The 18,039-nt window shown below is 46.1% G+C and overlaps 1 protein-coding gene across 4 annotated transcripts in view; it reads right to left on the bottom strand.

Moving 5' to 3' along the window:
* The window catches only part of SUGP2 (SURP and G-patch domain containing 2), a 19,445-nt gene continuing 1,406 nt past the window's right edge, over positions 1–18,039 (bottom strand). Inside the window, exons 3-11 of one of the 4 annotated variants that reach the window (XM_064734549.1) lie at positions 16,231–17,829; positions 14,922–15,039; positions 11,678–12,744; positions 9,534–9,645; positions 7,334–7,821; positions 4,508–4,572; positions 3,725–3,861; positions 1,877–1,997; positions 1–1,104 (exon numbers count right to left, since the gene is read on the bottom strand). In XM_064734549.1, the coding sequence (XP_064590619.1) occupies positions 1,877–1,997; positions 3,725–3,861; positions 4,508–4,572; positions 7,334–7,821; positions 9,534–9,645; positions 11,678–12,744; positions 14,922–15,039; positions 16,231–17,829 (3,707 nt within the window). In that variant the 3' untranslated portion in view covers positions 1–1,104. Of the gene's footprint in view, positions 1,105–1,876; positions 1,998–3,724; positions 3,862–4,507; positions 4,573–7,333; positions 7,822–9,533; positions 9,646–11,677; positions 12,745–14,921; positions 15,040–16,230; positions 17,830–18,039 lie in introns of those variants that run through there. The other 3 variants (XM_064734550.1, XR_010442953.1, XR_010442952.1) reach the window with 3 other exon arrangements.

Here is an 18,039-nt window from a genome sequence, read left to right on the forward strand (position 1 = left end):
CACCAGAATTTTATTGGCACAGAGAACTCCAACTCCAGCCCCAAACGGAACAAAAACCCCAAAACTGGATTTTATTTCAGAAAAACCCCGTGGTGGTTTCAGCACATTCTGATTTTTCAGGTGTTTTATTCTGATTTTTCCAGGTGTTTTATTCTGATTTTTTCAGGTGTTTTATTCTGATTTTCAGGTGTTTTATTTTGATTTTCCAGGAGTTTTATTCTGATTTTTCCACATGTTTTATTCTGATTTTCAGGTGTTTTATTGCTCAAATCCACCTCGGGTTGTGCTTGGCCACTCAGCTCTGAGATATGCAGGATTCAAAATTCAAAATAATTTCAAATTTTGTTTTAATTAGGGCAGGGAGAAGCCAAAAAGAGAATATTTGGATTTTTGAGGATTTATTTGGGTAAAATAAAAGTTGGAAGTAGAGTGGGAGGTCAAGAGGCAAAACCCAAAAACTTGTACGTTGATTTTTGGGAAATAATTCCAGTTTTTGGTGAGGAATCCCAGCCCAAAAATGGATTTTGACCCCAAAATCCTGCTCTGCACCCAGAGGAATTCCGAATTCCAGCAAAAACAAATTAATTAAATTAAAATAAAAAATCCTGTCTCCTCCAAAGGGCTGAAACCACAACAAAAATCCAAATTTCAGCGTCCCAGGCAGCAGGAATTGTCCAGCCCCGCATTTATTGGGTTGAACGTTTCTACCAAAGGGTTACTGACACCAAAATGGGGCAAAATCCTCATTTTCACTGTCTGGGGATGGAATTCCAGGGAAAATCTGAGATTTGGGGCGGAAAATCCAGAATTTGGGGCGGAAAATCCGGAATTTGGGGTGGAATTCCAGGGAAGATCCAGAATTTGGGGTGTAAAATGCGAATTTTGGGATGGAAAATCCAGAATTTGGGGTGTAAAATGCGAATTTTGGGATGGCAAATCCAGAATTTGGGGTGGAAAATGTGAATTTTGGGATGGCAAATCCAGAATTTGGGGTGGAAAATGTGAATTTTGGGTGGATCCCAGGCAAACCGGAGCAAAGGCAGCAGAGACAGCGCGGGAGGGAGGGGAGGGGGCCCGGGGGTCTTCATGGAAGAGAGCCTGGAGCTGGAATGAGAGAAAAACGGGGGAAAAAGAGAGAAAAATGGGGAAAAAAGAGGGGGAAACAAAGAGAAATAAAGAGGAAAAAAAAGGAGGGGAAAAGAGAGAAAAAAGGGGAAAAAGAGAGAAAAAAGGGGAAAAAAGAGGGGGAAACAAAGAAAAATAAAGAGAAAAAAAAAGGAGGGGGAAAAGAGAGAAAGAGAGAAAAATGGGGAAAAAAGAGAGAAAAAGAGGCAAAAAGGGGGAAAAAAGAGGGCAAAACAAAGAAAAATAAAGAGGAAAAAAAGGAGGGGAAAAAAAAGAGAAAAATGGGGAAAAAAGAGGGGGAAAAAGTGGGAAAAGATGGGGAAACAAAGAAAAAAAAAGAAAAAAGGGGGAAAGAGAGAAAAGAGAGAAAGAGGGAGAAAAAAGGGGAAAAAAGAAGAAAAGAGGAAGAGGAAAAAAGAAAAAAAGAGGAATAGAGAAAGAAAGGAGGGAAAAAGGGTAAAAATAGAGGAAACAGAGGGGGAAACAGAAAAAAAAATAAGAGAAAGAGAAGGAAAAAGAGAGAAAAAGAGAAAAAAAGATGCTCAGAAATCCGAACAACTCCCAACAAATGAAGATTTTGGGCTCCCTCAGCACCTCCAGAATCCCAAAAAGCAGCAAAAGCTCCAAAATTCAAGTTTTGGGCTCACTCAGCACCTCCAGGGCACCCAGAGCCCACCAAAACTCGCCCAGAACTGCGGGAAAAGGCGGAATTTGGGTGGAAAAGGGAATTTTTGGGATGTTTGGCACTCACCTATTTGTTTGCCCGTTTCTGTCTGTACATCTGGATCATCCTCTGGCGGAAAATGTCAAAAGCATCCTCTTGGTTTTCCTCCCCTGCCACTCCCAAACCCTCCCCAGCTGAGGTTGCGCCCCTGGGGAAGAAAATTTCACAATTAGAACCAAAAAAATCTGATTTTTCCAATCAATTTTGCACCATTCGGTGCCTGGCGCAGCCAATTATTCTCAATTATTTTGAATTATTTTAATGTTTTTTCCCCTCAATTCCCATTAGAAGGTGAATTCCCAGTTGAAAAATGGGATTTTGTGGGTGAAAACAAAAAAAAAAAAAATCAGGTGGGAGAGGGAATTGTGGAATAAGTTTGAAGTTTAGGTTTGGTTTTCGGGTGGAAATATCTTGATTTTGGGATTTGAGGAGGGATCAGGGAATGGCGCATAATTCTGGATAAAGGGGAATTTTATGGGAATTCGGGGAATTTCCCATATTAAACCTCAATTTTCCCCTACTGAAAACTCTGAATTCTCCCATTAAAATAATGAATTTCCCCTATTAAAAACCCCTTATTTTCCCCTATTAAAAGCTCTCAATTTCCCACACTAAAACTCTTATTTTCCCCCCATTAAAACCCCCCTATTTTCCTCCATAAATCCCCCTATTTTCCCCCTTATAAACCCCCATAAATCCCCTATAAATCCCCCTATTTTCCCTCATTAAAACCCCTATTTTTCCCTCATTAAAACCCCTATTTTCCCCTATAAATTTCCCTATTTTCCCCATTTTTCCCCCATAAATCCCCCTATTTTTCCCCCAAAAAACCCCCCTATTTTCCCCCATTCAAACCCCTATTTTCCCCTATAAATCCCCCTATTTTCCCCCATAAATCCCCCTATTTTCCCCCATTTTTCCCCCATAAAGCCCCTTATTTTCCCCTATAAATGCCCCTATTTTCCCCCATTCAAACCCCTATTTTTCCCTCATTAAAATGCCTATTTTCCCCCCATTCAAACCCATATTTTCCCCTATAAATCCCCCTATTTTTCCCCTATAAATTCCCCTATTTTCCCTCTATTTTCCCCCATTCAAACCCCTATTTTTCCCCCATAAATCCCCCTATTTTCCCCCCATTAAAACCCCTATTTTCCCCCTATAAATCCCCCTATTTTTCCCCATTAAAACCCCAATTTTTCCCTCATTAAAACCCCTATTTCCCCCTATAAATTTCCCTATTTTCCCCCATTAAAACCCCTATTTTCCCCCATAAACCCCCCTATTTTCCCCCATTCAAACCCCTATTTTCCCCCTATAAACCCCCCTATTTTCCCCCATTAAAACCCCTATTTTCCCCCATAAACCCCCCTATTTTCCCCCATAAACCCCCCTATTTTCCCTCATTAAAACTCCTATTTTCCCCCACAAACTCCCCTATCTTCCCCCATTCAAACCCCTATTTTCCCCAATTCAAACCCCTATTTTCCCCCTATAAATCTCCCTATTTTTCCCTCATTAAATCCCCTATTTTCCCCCATTCAAACTCCTATTTTTCCCCCATAAAGCCCCCTATTTTCCCCTATTAATCCCCCTATTTTCCCCCATTCAAACCCCTATTTTTCCCTCATTAAAACACCTATTTTCCCCCATAAATCCCCCTATTTTCCCCCATAACTCCCTTATTATCCCCCTATTTTTCCCCATTCAAACCCACATTTTCCCCCATTCAAACCCCTATTTTTTCCCCCCTAAATCCCCCTATTTTCCCCCATTCAAACTCCTATTTTTCCCCTATAAATCCCCCTATTTTCCCCCTATTTCCCCCACAAACCCCCCTATTTCCCCCCAAAATCCCCATTTTTCCCCCCTTACAGGTGCAGGGGCTCCCGGATGCCGCGGCCGCGCGTGCCCAGCCCGTGCCCCTCCTGCCAGCCCATCCTCTGCAGCATCTGGAACCCCACGTTCCTGGGGCTCAGCCTCTTCTGGGGCGCCTCCAGCGCCCGGGCCTTCTGGGGAAAACGGGGAGAAAATGGCAAAAAACGGGAAAAAAAATTAACGTTTATTAGGGCGAAATGGGTGGGAAAATATAAAATTAATCGGGGCGAAATTCCCATCCGCACCGGCGTAAATTGAATTTTTTTAAAGGAAATTCCGGATTTTAAATGAGGTTTTAAGGGAATTTTCTTATTTTTTTAAAAAGGATTTTTCTTCTTTTTTAAGGAATTTTAAAAGGATTTTTAAAAAGCAATTTCTTTCTTTTAAAAGGAATTTTTTAGAAAGAAATTTCGTGCCAGCATCTGGAACCCCACGTTCCTGGGGCACCTCCATATCCTTGGGTTTCTAGAGAAAAATGGGAAAAAATTTTAAAAATAAAGGAATTTATTAGGGTGAGACAGGGGCTGGTGAAATGTGTGAAATTCCCATCCGGACCAGTGTAAATTGAATTTTTTTAAAGGAATTGTTAAAGGAATTCTTAAAGGAATTTTCCTTAATTCAAAGGAATTTTCCAAGGAATTTCCTCACAGTAATTTCCTTCTTTAAAAGGAATTTTAGAATACATTTTTTAAAATTAATTTCCTGCTTTCCAGATTGTTTTTTCCCAAACCAGTTCTCATTTCTGGCTGGATTTGGTGGCAGAAATGTGAATTTTTTTACCTTTTTTTTCTTTGTGACAGGGCAGCCCCGGGGTCTGTCATAAGCAATCCTGACAGGTTCATGCACTGCAAGGCAAAAAAACCACAAATTTCAAAATTTAAATTATTTTAGTAAAAAAATTATTTTTTTTCCTCTAAACCACAGCTAAAAATCCTCCAAAAATCCCATTTCAAGCCTGGACCTAAAACAGAAGCAATAAGAAAAATTAGAGCAATAAAAAAAGATCAAAATTAATGGAAAAAAAAAATCGATATAGTCTCAATTTATTAGAAATATATTGGTCCGTAACAAATTATTTCTTCAGCTTCTACTTTTGAAGTGAATTTTGTGCTCATTTTTGTACCAAAAAATACAATTTTTTAAGGGATAAAACACCTAAAAATTCAGGATTTTTATCCAAATCTTCTTTTATTTCAGTAGAGAATTTAACCCTTTGAGTGCCCACCGACCTTTGGGCTCAGACACCCCAACCCTCAGGGACTCGGAGCTGAGTTTTGTGTCGGAGAAATGCCATTTTTGAAGTGACAAAATACCTAAAAAATCAGGATTTTTTTGCCCAAATCCTCCTCTCTTTTACAATGAAATTTAACCCTTTCACTGCCAACGCACCTTTGGGCTCCGGGATGAGGCAGATCCGCTTTGGGGCCTGGACCAGGCCCGCCCTCAGGGATTGGAGCTGACATGTTTGCATTAAATAATCCCATTTTTAAAGCCAGAACACCTAAAGAATGGGGATTTTTGCCCAAATCCCCTTTTTTTCCATACAGAATTTAACCCTTTGAGTGCCCACTGACCTTTGGGCTCCGGGATGAGGCAGATCCGCTTTGGGGCCTGGACCAGGCCCGCCCTCAGGGACTCGCTGCTGAACTTTGCATTGATGAAATGCCATTTTTAACATGACAACACCTAAAACATGGGGATTTTTTTCCCAAATTCCCTTTTTTACTACACAAAATGGAACTATTTCACTGCCGACCCACCTTTGGGCTCCAGGATGAGGCAGATCCGCTTTGGGGCCTGGACCAGGCCCGCCCTCAGGGATTGGAGCTGACGCATTTGCATTAAACAAATGCCATTTTTTAAGTGACAATACACTTTAAAAAATGGGGATTTTTCCCCAAATCCTCCTTTATTTCTGTATAAAACTTAACTCTTTCAGTGCACACTGACCTTTGGGCTCCTGGACGAGGCAGATCCACTTTGGGGCCGGGACCAGGCCCGCCCTCAGGGACTTGGAGCTGATGTATTTGCATTAAATAAATGACATTTTTTCAGGAAAAACACACCCAAAAGATGGGGATTTTTGCCCAAATCCCCTTTTTTTCCATACAGAATTTAACCCTTTGAGTGCTGACCCACCTTTAGGCTCCTGGATGAGGCAGATCCGCTTTGGGGCCTGGATCAGGCCCGCCCTCAGCGACTTGGAGCTGAGTTTCATATTGGATAAATCCCATATTTTAAAGCAACAACACCTAAAAAAATGGGGATTTTTCCCCAAATCCTGTACAGAATTTAACCCTTTGAGTGCTGACCCACCTTTGGGCTCCTGGACGAGGCAGATCCACTTTGGGGCTGGGACCAGGCCCGCCCTCAGCCACTTGGAGCTGACGCGTTTGCATTAAAAAAATGCCATTTTTTAAGTGACAATACACTTTAAAAAATGGGGATTTTCTCCCAAATCCTCCTTTATTTCTGTATAAAACTTAACTCTTTCAGTGCACACTGACCTTTGGGCTCCGGGATGAGGCAGATCCATTTTGGGGCCGGGATCAGGCCCAGCCTCAGGGACTCGCTGCTGCACTTTGCATTGATGAAATGCCATTTTTAACATGACAACACCTAAAACATGGGGATTTTTTTCCCAAATTCCCTTTTTTACTACACAAAATGGAACTATTTCACTGCCAACCCACCTTTAGGCTACTGGACAAGGCAGATCCGCTTTGGGGCCGGGACCAGGCCCAGCCCTCAGGGATTGGAGCTGACGTGTTTGCATTAAATAATCCCATTTTTTAAGTGAGAATACACTTTAAAAAATGGGGATTTTTACCCAAATCCTCCTTTATTTCTGTATAAAACTTAACTCTTTCAGTGCACACTGACCTTTGGGCTCCTGGACGAGGCAGATCCACTTTGGGGCCGGGATCAGGCCCGCCCTCAGGGATTGGAGCTGATGCATTTGCATTAAATAAATGCCATTTTTTCAGGAACAATACACCCAAAAGATGGGGATTTTTGCCCAAATCCCCTTTTTTTCCATACAGAATTTAACCCTTTGAGTGCTGACCCACCTTTAGGCTCCTGGATGAGGCAGATCCGCTTTGGGGCCTGGATCAGGCCCGCCCTGAGCGACTTGGAGCTGAACTTTGCATTGATGAAATGCCATTTTTAACATGACAACACCTAAAACATGGGGATTTTTTCCCAAATTCCCTTTTTTACTACACAAAATGGAACTATTTCACAGCCAACCCACCTTTGGGCTCCTGGATGAGGCGGATCCGTTTTGAGGCCTGGATCAGGCCCGCCCTCAGCGACTTGGAGCTGACGCGTTTGCATTAAACAAATGCCATTTTTTAAGTGACAATACACTTTAAAAAATGGGGATTTTTGCCCAAATTCCGTACAGAGTTTAACCCTTTGAGTGCTGACCCACCTTTGGGCTCCTGGACGAGGCAGATCCGCTTGGGGGCCTGGATCAGGCCCGCCCTCAGCGACTTGGAGCCGATGTGTTTGCATTAAATAATCCCATTTTTAAAGCGATAAAAAAATGTGGATTTTTGCCCAAATTCCGTACAGAATTTAACCCTTTCACTGCCGACCCACCTTTGGGCTCCTGGACGAGGCAGATCCGCTTTGGGGCCGGGATCAGGCCCACCCGGAGCGACTTGGAGCTGACGCGTTTGCGGGGGAAGCGCGCGCCGGGGCCCGGGCCGGGGGGTGCCTGTGTCGACAGAGGTGGGACAGCGCCGTCAGCGCGGCCGCGGGGCTGAGCGGCACCTCCTGCCACCTCCTCTCCTGCCACGGACACCACTTCTTCCTCTGTCACCCTTCTACCTGCTGCCACGGCCTCCTCATCATCCTCATCCTCCTCAGCAGCCTGGGAGGGCTCAAACTCTGCTTCTTCCTCTTCTTCTTCCTCTTCTTCCTCCTCTTCTTCTTCCTCCTCCTCCTCTTCCTCCTCGTCCTCCTCGGGGTCCAGGGCTGTCCCTGCAGCCGGGGCAGCCTCGGGGCTGAAGGTGATGGAGGGACACAGCTCCAGCACTTTCATGCGGTAGAACTTGAATGCGGGGCTGGTTTGGTCCTGCAGGAACCTGGGGGGAGAGATGGGAGGTGAGGGGGAAAATGAGGAGGGGAAAAGGGGAAAATGAGGGGGAAAAAGGGGAAAAATGAGGGGGGAAAAAGGGGAAAAATGAGGGGAAAAAAGGGGGAAAATGGGGGGGGGTAAGGGGAAAAATGAGGGGGAAAAAGGGGAAAAATGAGGGGGAAAAAGGGGAAAAATGAGGGGGAAAAAGGGGGAAAATGAGGGGGATAAGGGGAAAATGAGGGGGAAAAAGGGGAAAAATGAGGGGAAAAGGGGGAAATGAGGGGGAAAAAGGGGGAAAATGAGGAGGGAAAAAGGAGAAAAATGAGGGGGGAAAAATGAGGGGGGATAAGGGGAAAATGAGGGGGAAAATAAGGGGGAAAATGAGGGGGGAAAAAGGGGGAAAAATGAGGGGGGAAAAGGGGGAAAATGAGGGGGGATAAGGGGAAAAATGAGGGGGGAAAAAAGGGAAAAATAAGGGGGGATAAGGGGAAGAAGTTCAGGGAAAATAAGGTCAAAAATGCAGGGGAATATAAGGTCAAAAATGGTCAAAGTCCAGGGGAAAATAAAGTCAAAAATCCAGGGGTAATAAGGTGAAAAATGCAGGGAAAACAAGGTCAAGAATGCAGGGGAAATATGGTCAAAAAGCCAGAGAAACAATATCAAAAATCCAGGGTAGATAGGGTCAAAAATGCAGGGGAAATAAGGTCAAGAATCCACGGAAACAATATCAAAAATCCAGGAAGATAAGGCAAAAAATCCAGGGGAAGATAAGGTAAAGAATGCAGGGGAAATAAGGTCAAAGAGACAGAGAAATAAGGTGAAAAATCCAGGGGAAAATATGGTTAAAAATCCATGGAAACAATATCAAAAATCCAGGAAGATAAGGCAAAAAATCCAGGGAAGATAAGGTAAAGAATGCAGGGGAATAAGGTCATAAAATTCAGGGGAAATAAGGTTAAAAATCCATGGAAACAATATCAAAAATCCAGGAAGATAAGGCAAAAAATCCAGGGAAGATAAGGTCAAGAATGCAGGGGAAATAAGGTCAAAGAGACAGAGAAATAAGGTGAAAAATCCAGGGGAAAATATGGTCAAAAATCCACAGAAACAATATCAAAATCCAGGAAGATAAGGCAAAAAATCCAGGGAAAATAAGGTAAATAATGCAGGAAATAAGGTCCAAAATCCATGGAAACAATATCAAAAATACAGGAAGATAAAGCAAAAAATCCAGGGAAGATAAGGTAAATAATGCAGGGGAATAAGGTCATAAAATGCAGGGGAAATAAGGTCAAAAATCCACGGAAACATAATCAAAAATACAGGAAGATAAGGCAAAAATCCAGGGAAGATAAGGTAAAGAATGCAGGAGAAATAAGGTGAAAAAATCCAGGGGAAAATATGGTTAAAGATCCATGGAAACAATATCAAAAATCCAGGGAAGATAAGGTAAATAATGCAGGGGAAATAAGGTGAAAAATCCAGGGGATACAAGGTCAAAAAGCCAGGGGAAATATGGTCAAAAATCCAAGGAAATGAAGGCCAAATGAATTCATTGGAAATTCCCAGTTTCAGGGTGCAGGCTGGCGATCAGGCTCAAAACCAACCCAAGCTGATGATCAGAAATCAATATATTTCTGCATAAATGGGTTTTTTCCCTGAGATATTTCAGATCCCCACCATCCATGGAGGTGCCCCCAGTTCCGGGCAGGGACTCACCAGAGCTCGGGGCTGTCGGCGCTGTTGTCGATGCTGAACTGCTCCATCTCCGGCCCCGCCTGTGCCACGAACCGCGCCAGCCTCTCTGCCATCGCCATGGTCCTGGCATCCACTGCAAGCACCAAAGCGCTGGTGAGACGGGGCAGGGGCACAGGAACGGGGCTGGGGGCTGCCAGAGGGGGTTTCTGGGCATGGCGCGAGTTTGGGGTTTATCCTGGGCACGGTCAGAAATTCCCAACCTCGCCCCGGGCTGTTTGCCCTGCTGGGATTCAGAATTCCCAATGTAACCTGTTGGGAATTTCCCTCCTATAATTCAAAATTCCCAACGTAACCTGTTGGTTTTCCCTGCTGTAATTCAAATTCCCAATGTTAGCCTGTTGGTTTTTTCCCCGCTGTAATTCAAATTCCCAATGTAACCTGTTGGTTTTCCTGCTGTAATTCAAAATTCCCAATGGAATTCAAAATTCCCAATGCAACCTGTTGGTTTTCCCTGCTGTAATTCAAAATTCCCAATGTAATTCAAAATTCCCAATGTAACCTGTTGGTTTTTTCCCTGCTGTAATTCAAAATTCCCAACATAACCTGTTGGTTTTCCTGCTGTAATTCAAAATTCCCAACATAACCTGTTGGTTTTCCCTGCTACAATTCAAAATTCCCAATGTAACCTGTTGGGAATTTCCCTCCTATAATTCAAAATTCCCAATGTAATTCAAAATTCCCAATGTAACCTGTTGGTTTTTTCCCTGCTATAATTCAGAATTCCCAATGTTAGCCTGTTGGTTTTCCCTGCTGTAATTCAAAATTCCCAATGTAACCTGTTGGTTTTTTCCCTGCTGTAATTCAAAATTCCCAATGTAACCTGTTGGTTTTTTCCCTGCTGTAATTCAAAATTCCCAATGTAACCTGTTGGTTTTCCTGCTGTAATTCAAAATTCCCAATGTAATTCAAAATTCCCAATGTAACCTGTTGGTTTTCCCTCCTATAATTCAAAATTCCCAATGTAACCTGTTGGTTTTCCCTCCTATAATTCAAAATTCCCCATGTAACCTGTTGTTTTTTTCTCTGCTATAATTCAAAATTCCCAATGTAACCTGTTGGTTTTCCCTGCTGTAATTCAAATTCCCAATGTAATTCAAAATTCCCAATGTAACCTGTTGGTTTTCCTGGCTATAATTTAAATTCCCAATGTAATTCAAAATTCCCAATGTTAACCTGTCAGTTTTTCCTGCTGTAATTCAGAATTCTCTGCTGTAATTCAAAATTCCCAATGTAATTCAAAATTCCCAATGTAACCTGTTGGTTTTCCTGCTGTAATTCAAAATTCCCAATGTAACCTGTTGGTTTTCCCTGCTATAATTTCACATCCCAGCTCTAACCCCATGTCAGTTTTTTTCCTTGCTATAATTTAAATTCTTAATCCATGTTCGTTTTTCCTGGACACAATTTAATATTCCCAAAATTCCTGTTTGTTTTCCCCTGCTATAATTCAAAATTCCCAATCCAACCCCTGTTAGTTTTCCTGGAATAAATTTAATATTCCCAAAATTCCTGTTTGTTTTCCCCTCTTATAGTTCAAAATTCCCAATCCAACGCCATGTTAGTTTTCCTGGACACAATTTAATATTCCCAAAATTCCCATTCTGTTTCCCCTGCTACAACTGAAATTCCCAACCCCTCTTTGCTTTTCCTGGACACAATTTAATATTCCCAAAATTCCTGTTTGTTTTCCCCTGCTATAGTTCAAAATTCCCAATCCAACGCCACGTTAGTTTTTCAGGAATAAATTTAATATTCCCAAAATTCCCATTCTGTTTCCCTGCTACAACTGAAATTTCCAATCCCTGTTTGCTTTTCCTGGACACAATATTCCCAAAATTCCTGTTTGTTTTCCCTGCTATAGTTCAAAATTCCCAATCCAACCCCTGCTTGTTTTCCTGGACACAATTTAATATTCCCAAAATTCCCAATCCAACCCCTGCTTGTTTTCCTGGAATAAATTTAATATTCCCAAAATTCCCATTCTGTTTCCCCTGCTACAACTGAAATTCCCAACCCCCGTTTGCTTTTCCTGGGTATAAATTAGCATTAACATGTTAATTTTCATTTTTCCCCTGCCATAATCAAAACCCCAGGGCCCCACTCACCATCAGCAAACTGGGATCCCTCGGGATCTGCTGCCAACCCCTGGGCATCCGCTCTTCCCTCTGCTGCCGCGGGCACCTGGCACCTGCTGCTGCTGCTGCTGCTGCTGCTGCTGGCACCTTGTGGGGCACAGCGGGCACCGGGGCCAGGCTGGGCCGGGCCAGGCTCTGCACCTGGAACGGGTTGGTGCGGGTGTGCCAGCCCTGTGCCAGCTGCGAGGTTCTGATTTGGGTGTGCCAGCCCTGTGCCAGCTGGCAGGTTCTGATTTGGGTGCTCCATTCCTGTGCCAGCTGCGAGGTTTTCATTTGGGTGTGCCAGCCCTGTGCCAGCTGGCAGGTTCTGATTTGGGTGCTCCAGCCCTGTGCCAGCTGCGAGGCTCTGCTCTGGCTGTTCCATTCCTGTGCCAGCTGCGAGGTTTTGGTGTGGCTGCTCCAGCCCGGTGCCAGCTGACAGATTTTGCTCAGGGTGTTCCATTCCTGTGCCAGCTGCGAGGTTTTGGTCTGGCCCTTTGCCAGCTGGGAGATTTTGGTTTGGCTGTTCCAGCCCTGTGCCAGCTGACAGATTTCTGTCTGGTTGTTCCAGCCCTGTGCCAGCTGGAACATTTTGATCTGGTTGTTCCTGCCCTGTGCCAGCTGTGAGGTTTCTGTCTGGCTGTTTCACTCCTCTGCACACTGACAGATTTTTCTCTGGCTGTTTCCCTCCTGTGCCAGCTGGAACATTTTTATCTGTGTGTTTCCCTCCTGTGCCAGCTGACAGATTTTGGTTTGGGTGTTTCCCTCCTGTGCCAGCTGGAACGTTTTTCTCAGGCTGTTTCCCTCCTGTGCCAGCCGGCAGCAGGCTCTGGGTGCCAGGGCTCGCCCTCCTCGCCCTCCTGGCACGGGCAGGGAGGAGCCCAGGGGTTTTTTTCCTCTTGAAAAGTCTCCTTTTGATGGCAGCCACCCTCCGGGCATAGAGCACGGCCCTCAGCGCCTCGGGGGCCGCTGCCCGCCCGGCCAGGCCGCTCCTCTGCGCCTCCGACAGCCGCAGCCGGTAGTACTTGTACTCCAGGCTCTCCTTGTCTGAAAGGAACCTGGGAAAATGGAGAAATCTGATTAAAATCTCAATATTTTACTGTAGTACTTGTACTCCAGGCTCTCCTTGTCAGAAAGGAACCTGGAAACACACAAAAATGGGAGAAATCAGATCAAAATATCAATATTTTACTGTAGTACTTGTACTCCAGGCTCTCCTTGTCTGAAAGGAACCTGGAAAAATGGAGAAATCTGATTAAAATCTCCATATTTTACTGTAGTACTTGTACTCCAGGCTCTCCTTGGAAAGGAACCTGGAAACACACCAAAAAAGGAGAAATCAGCTCAAAATCTCAATATTTTACTGTGGTACTTGTACTCCAGGCTGTCCTTGTCACTCAGGAACCTGGGAAACACAAAAAAAGGAAAAATCAGCTCCAAATCTCAATATTTACAGTCTCAGCCGGTAGTACTTGTACTCCAGGCTCTCCTTGTCAGAAAGGAACCTGTAAAAACACACAAAAATGGGAGAAATCTGATTAAAATATCAATATTTTACTGTAGTACTTGTACTCCAGGCTGTCCTTGTCACTCAGGAACCTGGAAACACACCAAAAATGGAGAAATCAGCTCAAAATCTCCATATTTTACTGTGGTACTTGTACTCCAGGCTCTCCTTGTCAGAAAGGAACCTGGAAAAACACACCAAAAATGGAGAAATCGTATTAAATATTATACTACTCAGTTTTAAAACTGGAATAGAATCTGATAAAATCCAGGCTTTTACCCTTCCTCAGGAACCTGGGAAAACACACCAAAAAATGGAGAAATCAGCTCAAAATATCCACATTTTACTGTAGTACTTGTACTCCAGGCTGTCCTTGTCAGAAAGGAACCTGGAAACACACCAAAAATGGGAGAAATCAGCTCAAAATCTCCATATTTTACTGTAGTACTTGTACTCCAGGCTCTCCTTGTCAGAAAGGAACCTGGAAAAACACACCAAAAATGGAGAAATCTGATTAAAATCTCAATATTTTACTGTAGTACTTGTACTCCAGGCTGTCCTTGTCACACAGGAACCTGAGAAACACACACAAAAATGGGAGAAATCAGCTCAAAATCTCCATTTGTTACTGTAGTACTTGTACTCCAGGCTCTCCTTGTCAGAAAGGAACCTGTAAAAACACACAAAAATGGGAGAAATCACTCAAAATCCCATTTTTACTGTAGTATTGTACTCCAGGCTCTCCTTGTCAAAGGAACCTGAAAACACACCAAAAATGGAGAAATCAGCTAAAATATCACATTTTACTGTGGTACTTGTACTCCAGGCTGTCCTTGTCACTCAGGAACCTGGAAAAACACACCAAAAATGGAGAAATCTGATTAAAATCTCAATATTTTACTGTAGTACTTGTACTCCAGGCTGTCCTTGTCACTCAGGAACCTGTAAAAACACACCAAAAATGGGAGAAATCAGCTCAAAATATCAATATTTTACTGTGGTACTTGTACTCCAGGCTCTCCTCCTCGGAAAGGAACCTGAGAAACACAAAAAAAGGAAAAATCAGCTCAAAATCTCCATTTTTTATGTGGTATTTGTACTCTGGGCTCTCCTCCTCACACAGGAACCTGAGAAACACAGAAAAAGGAGAAATCTGATTAAAATCTCAATATTTACAGCCTCAACCTGTAAGAATTGTACTCCTCATCAGACAGGAACCTGAGAAACACAGAAATAGGAAAAATCAGCTGAAAATCTCCATTTTTGAAGCAAAACCCCCTCAGCATCCCAGTTTATTTGTTTGTTCCAGGTGTTTGGCGTGAGGCTGAGCAGGATTTCCTGGGATTGAGGGAATAAATAATTAACAGGAGTTCATCTGCTCCCCCTTTTCCAAATTCCAGTTTTCCCTGCAATCCTGAACCGTCTCCATCACCCGGATTTGCTCCTCAAATGCAAATTCCTTTGAACACCTTGAATTTGGATCACAGAGAGCCATTACTGACACATCAAAAGCAGCAACACAAACACCAGGAGCATTTCCAGGGATAATTAACAGCACGAAAACATTTCCCCCCCTAAAAAAAAGGTAAAAAAAATAAATTTAAAAACCCCTAAAAATTTTTAAAAACCTAAAAAAATCTCCAACGTGCTTTGATCATTGCCAGGGAGTGAAGGGCTGAAGTTTTAATGAGTTTAACCCGAATTTGCAGCCAGCTCCCACACACCCACCAGTACTCAGGAGAGTTTTTCTGGGCGCTCCTGTCCTTGGCAGAGCGAGTTCCTGCCACGATGCTGCTCACCAGCTGCTCGATGGTGTCCAGAACCTTCCTGTCCGCTCGCTGCGGGGCTGTGGGGACACAAAATCCCATCAAAAATCCCCCCAAAATAAATAAATATAATAAATACATCCATAAATCCCAAAAAAAGCAAAACTTTATTATTTATCAAAAACCCCCTGGTTTAAAAAACGCACCCAGGCGAGTGGAATCATCCTTAAAAAGGCAATTTCTGAATGCAGCAGAAAGGAGTTTTGGTGGAAAATCAGTTTATTGCAGTGCTGCTCTGAGGGCTGGGTGAGAAATTTTCAACCATTTGGCGCCAGTGCTGCAAAACCTCCCTGAGAAGGGATCTGAGGCCCAAGGGAAAAACAGGTTTTTAGGGAAAAAAAAGGATGAATTAGGAAAAAAGCAGGATGAATTAGGAATGTTTTAGGCAGGAGGAGGCACTGGCCCAGCTCAGGGATGGGACCTGAACACCTCCAGGGGGATGCACCTGGTGATGGTGACACCCCCAGATTTGCATATATGCAAATATTTACTCTGCAATTAAGGCAGTTACAGGTTGGTCCTGGTCTCCCTGCCTTGAGGTGGTAAAATTGGGGTGAAAATCTTGGATTTAAGAGAGAAGGAGAAGAAAGGACACGATTTCAGCACGGAAACTCCCACAGACTCCCTGAGTGGGATTCACCTGGAATTCCAGCCCTGGCTGGGATTTACCTGGAATTCCCTCCCTGAGTGGGATTTACCTGGAATTCCCTTCCTGACTGGGATTCACCTGGAATTCCAGCCCTGAGTGGGATTCACCTGGAATTCCCTTCCTGACTGGGATTCACCTGGAATTCCAGCCCTGAGTGGGATTTACCTGGAATTCCCTCCCTGCCCCAGTCCTGATTGGGATTCACCTGGAATTCCATCCTGCTTCCTTCCGATGGGATTCACCTGGAATTCACCTGGAATTTCCATTCCTGATGGGATTTACCTGGAATTCCAGCCTTTGAGTGGGATTCACCTGGAATTCCATCCCTGACTGGGATTCCCCTGTTATCCCCTCCCTGACTGGGATTCCCGAGTCAGGAATTCCCTCCCCGAGTGGGATTCACCTGGATTACGATTTCATGCCTCCCACGGTTCTGACTGGGATTCCCCTGTTATTCCCTCCCTGAGTGGGTACTGCCCTGGGATTCCCGAGTCAGGGACCCCCTCCCTGCCCACGCCACAGGAACGCAGCCCCCCCTGCAGGGCCCCTCTGTCCCCGTCACCTGTGCCCTCGCCCTCGGCCGCCCCGAGCCGCTGCCCAGCTCCTGGCCCTGCCCTCCTCATCTGCACGGGGCAGCCGCTCTTGTCCAGCCAGGCCCTCAGGTGCTCGATGTACTCGCGCCCGAACAGCGTGGAGTCGTCGAAGTTGGGGAAGGCCGCGGGCGCCGGGGCCACCTCGTGCAGCCCCACGGCCTCCAGGATCTTCTCCTGCCGGAAGCCGGAGGCCAGGGCGAAGGTCTGGCCCAGCAGGGCCAGCGATTTCCTGCACAGGGACACGGTGGTCTCGAAGGCGCCGGCCATCTCCCGGGGGTCGCCGAAGCCGCTGGTTTTGAGGCTCAGCTCGTAGGCGTTGCAGGCCATCAGCAGAGGGGTGACCCCCTTGAGGAGCCGGTCCTGCAGCCTCATGATGTACTTGTCGAAGGGCTTGATGACCTCAAAGAAGCAGTTCTTGGTTTTCACGGCGCCCTTGTCCAGCAGCATGTTGAGGAACTCGTTGTCCACCTTGGGCGTTTTCAGGGCGGCGTGCTGCAGGCTCTTGATGGTGAAGAAGCAGAAATCCCTGTGCTCGGGCCTCAGGGCGCACTTGAAGGAGGCCAGCATCTTGGCACAGGTCTCGGTCTCCAGCTCGAAGAGGGCCCCGAAGAGCCGCGAGAACTCGGCGTCGCCGCGCACGGCGTGGAAGCCGGCCCAGCGGATGATCTCCATGCCGAAGGTGGAGAAGATGTCCGATCTGTCCACTGGCTCCAGGCTGAGGCTCCTGAAGGCGTGGGCGGGCTTTGGCAGCCTCAGGGCGGCTCTCTGGGCTGCCACGGCCTGCGGGGGCACCTTTGGGTGCTGCTGGAGCGGCCCCGGCCTCTGCTCACCCACCTCCAGGGGCTGCTCCAGAGCCTGGGGATCCAGGCCTGGCTGCGCCTTCCTCACACTCCACTTCCTGAGGGGGCTCTTGGGGTCTCCTTTGAACACCTTGGCCTTGAGCACGGCCCTGCTGGGGCGCTTCCCCCTGAGCCCTCTGGGCCTGCCCGCGCCTCCCCTGCGCGCCCGGAACTCGCCGTCCTCGGCCTCGTACTCCTGATCCTCCACGCTGCCGAACTCCTCCTCCTCCTCCTCCAGCAGCCCGGGGGACCTGAAATCCCCCAGCAGCTCCGGGGAGCTGAACCCCGCTGTGTGCTGCCCGCCGGGCTCCCAGCAACCCGGGGAGGCGCCGTAACCCCGGTACTCCCGGCCGTGGGGAGCAAACTCCCTGCTGGGGCCGAATCTCCGGTAATCCGGGCCAAACTCCCGCTCCCGGGGCGCAGCGCGGGACAAGTGTCCGTGGAAATAATTCTCCTTGCGGGGCAGGGGGCTGGCGGCGCGGTAGGAAGGGCCGGGGTAGCTCTGCCCGGGGTAGTTCTCCCCTGGATAATCCTCCCCGGGGTAATCCTGCCCCGGATAATCCTGCCCCGGGTAATCCTGCCCCGGGTAATCCTGCCCCGGGTAATCCTGCCCCGGGTAATCCTGGCCGGGCTCCTGGCTCCAGTCCTGGTGCTGGCTGTTGGCCGCAGGGAAGCGCCCGTCGTGCTGGAAGCTCTCGTGGTAGCGGGGCCGGGGCAGCCGGGAGGGAGCTGGGCAAGAGGGATGAAAGCAGAGGGTGAAAAGAGTCAAAATGGGGAGGTTTCTGAGGGAAATCCACGTCAGCACATTCCCATTCCCATACTCCAACCCCCAAGGTCAAGAGCTCAAGTTCTCCGCCAAATCAAACTTTTCCTTCTCATCTTGGTCTTCTGCTTGAGACACAAAAACCATCAGAGCTCTGAACTTGCAGCTTTCCCAGA

Source organism: Zonotrichia leucophrys, chromosome 28 (genome assembly GCF_028769735.1).
Source record: "Zonotrichia leucophrys gambelii isolate GWCS_2022_RI chromosome 28, RI_Zleu_2.0, whole genome shotgun sequence".
In the NCBI taxonomy this organism is placed as follows: Eukaryota; Metazoa; Chordata; class Aves; order Passeriformes; family Passerellidae; genus Zonotrichia; species Zonotrichia leucophrys.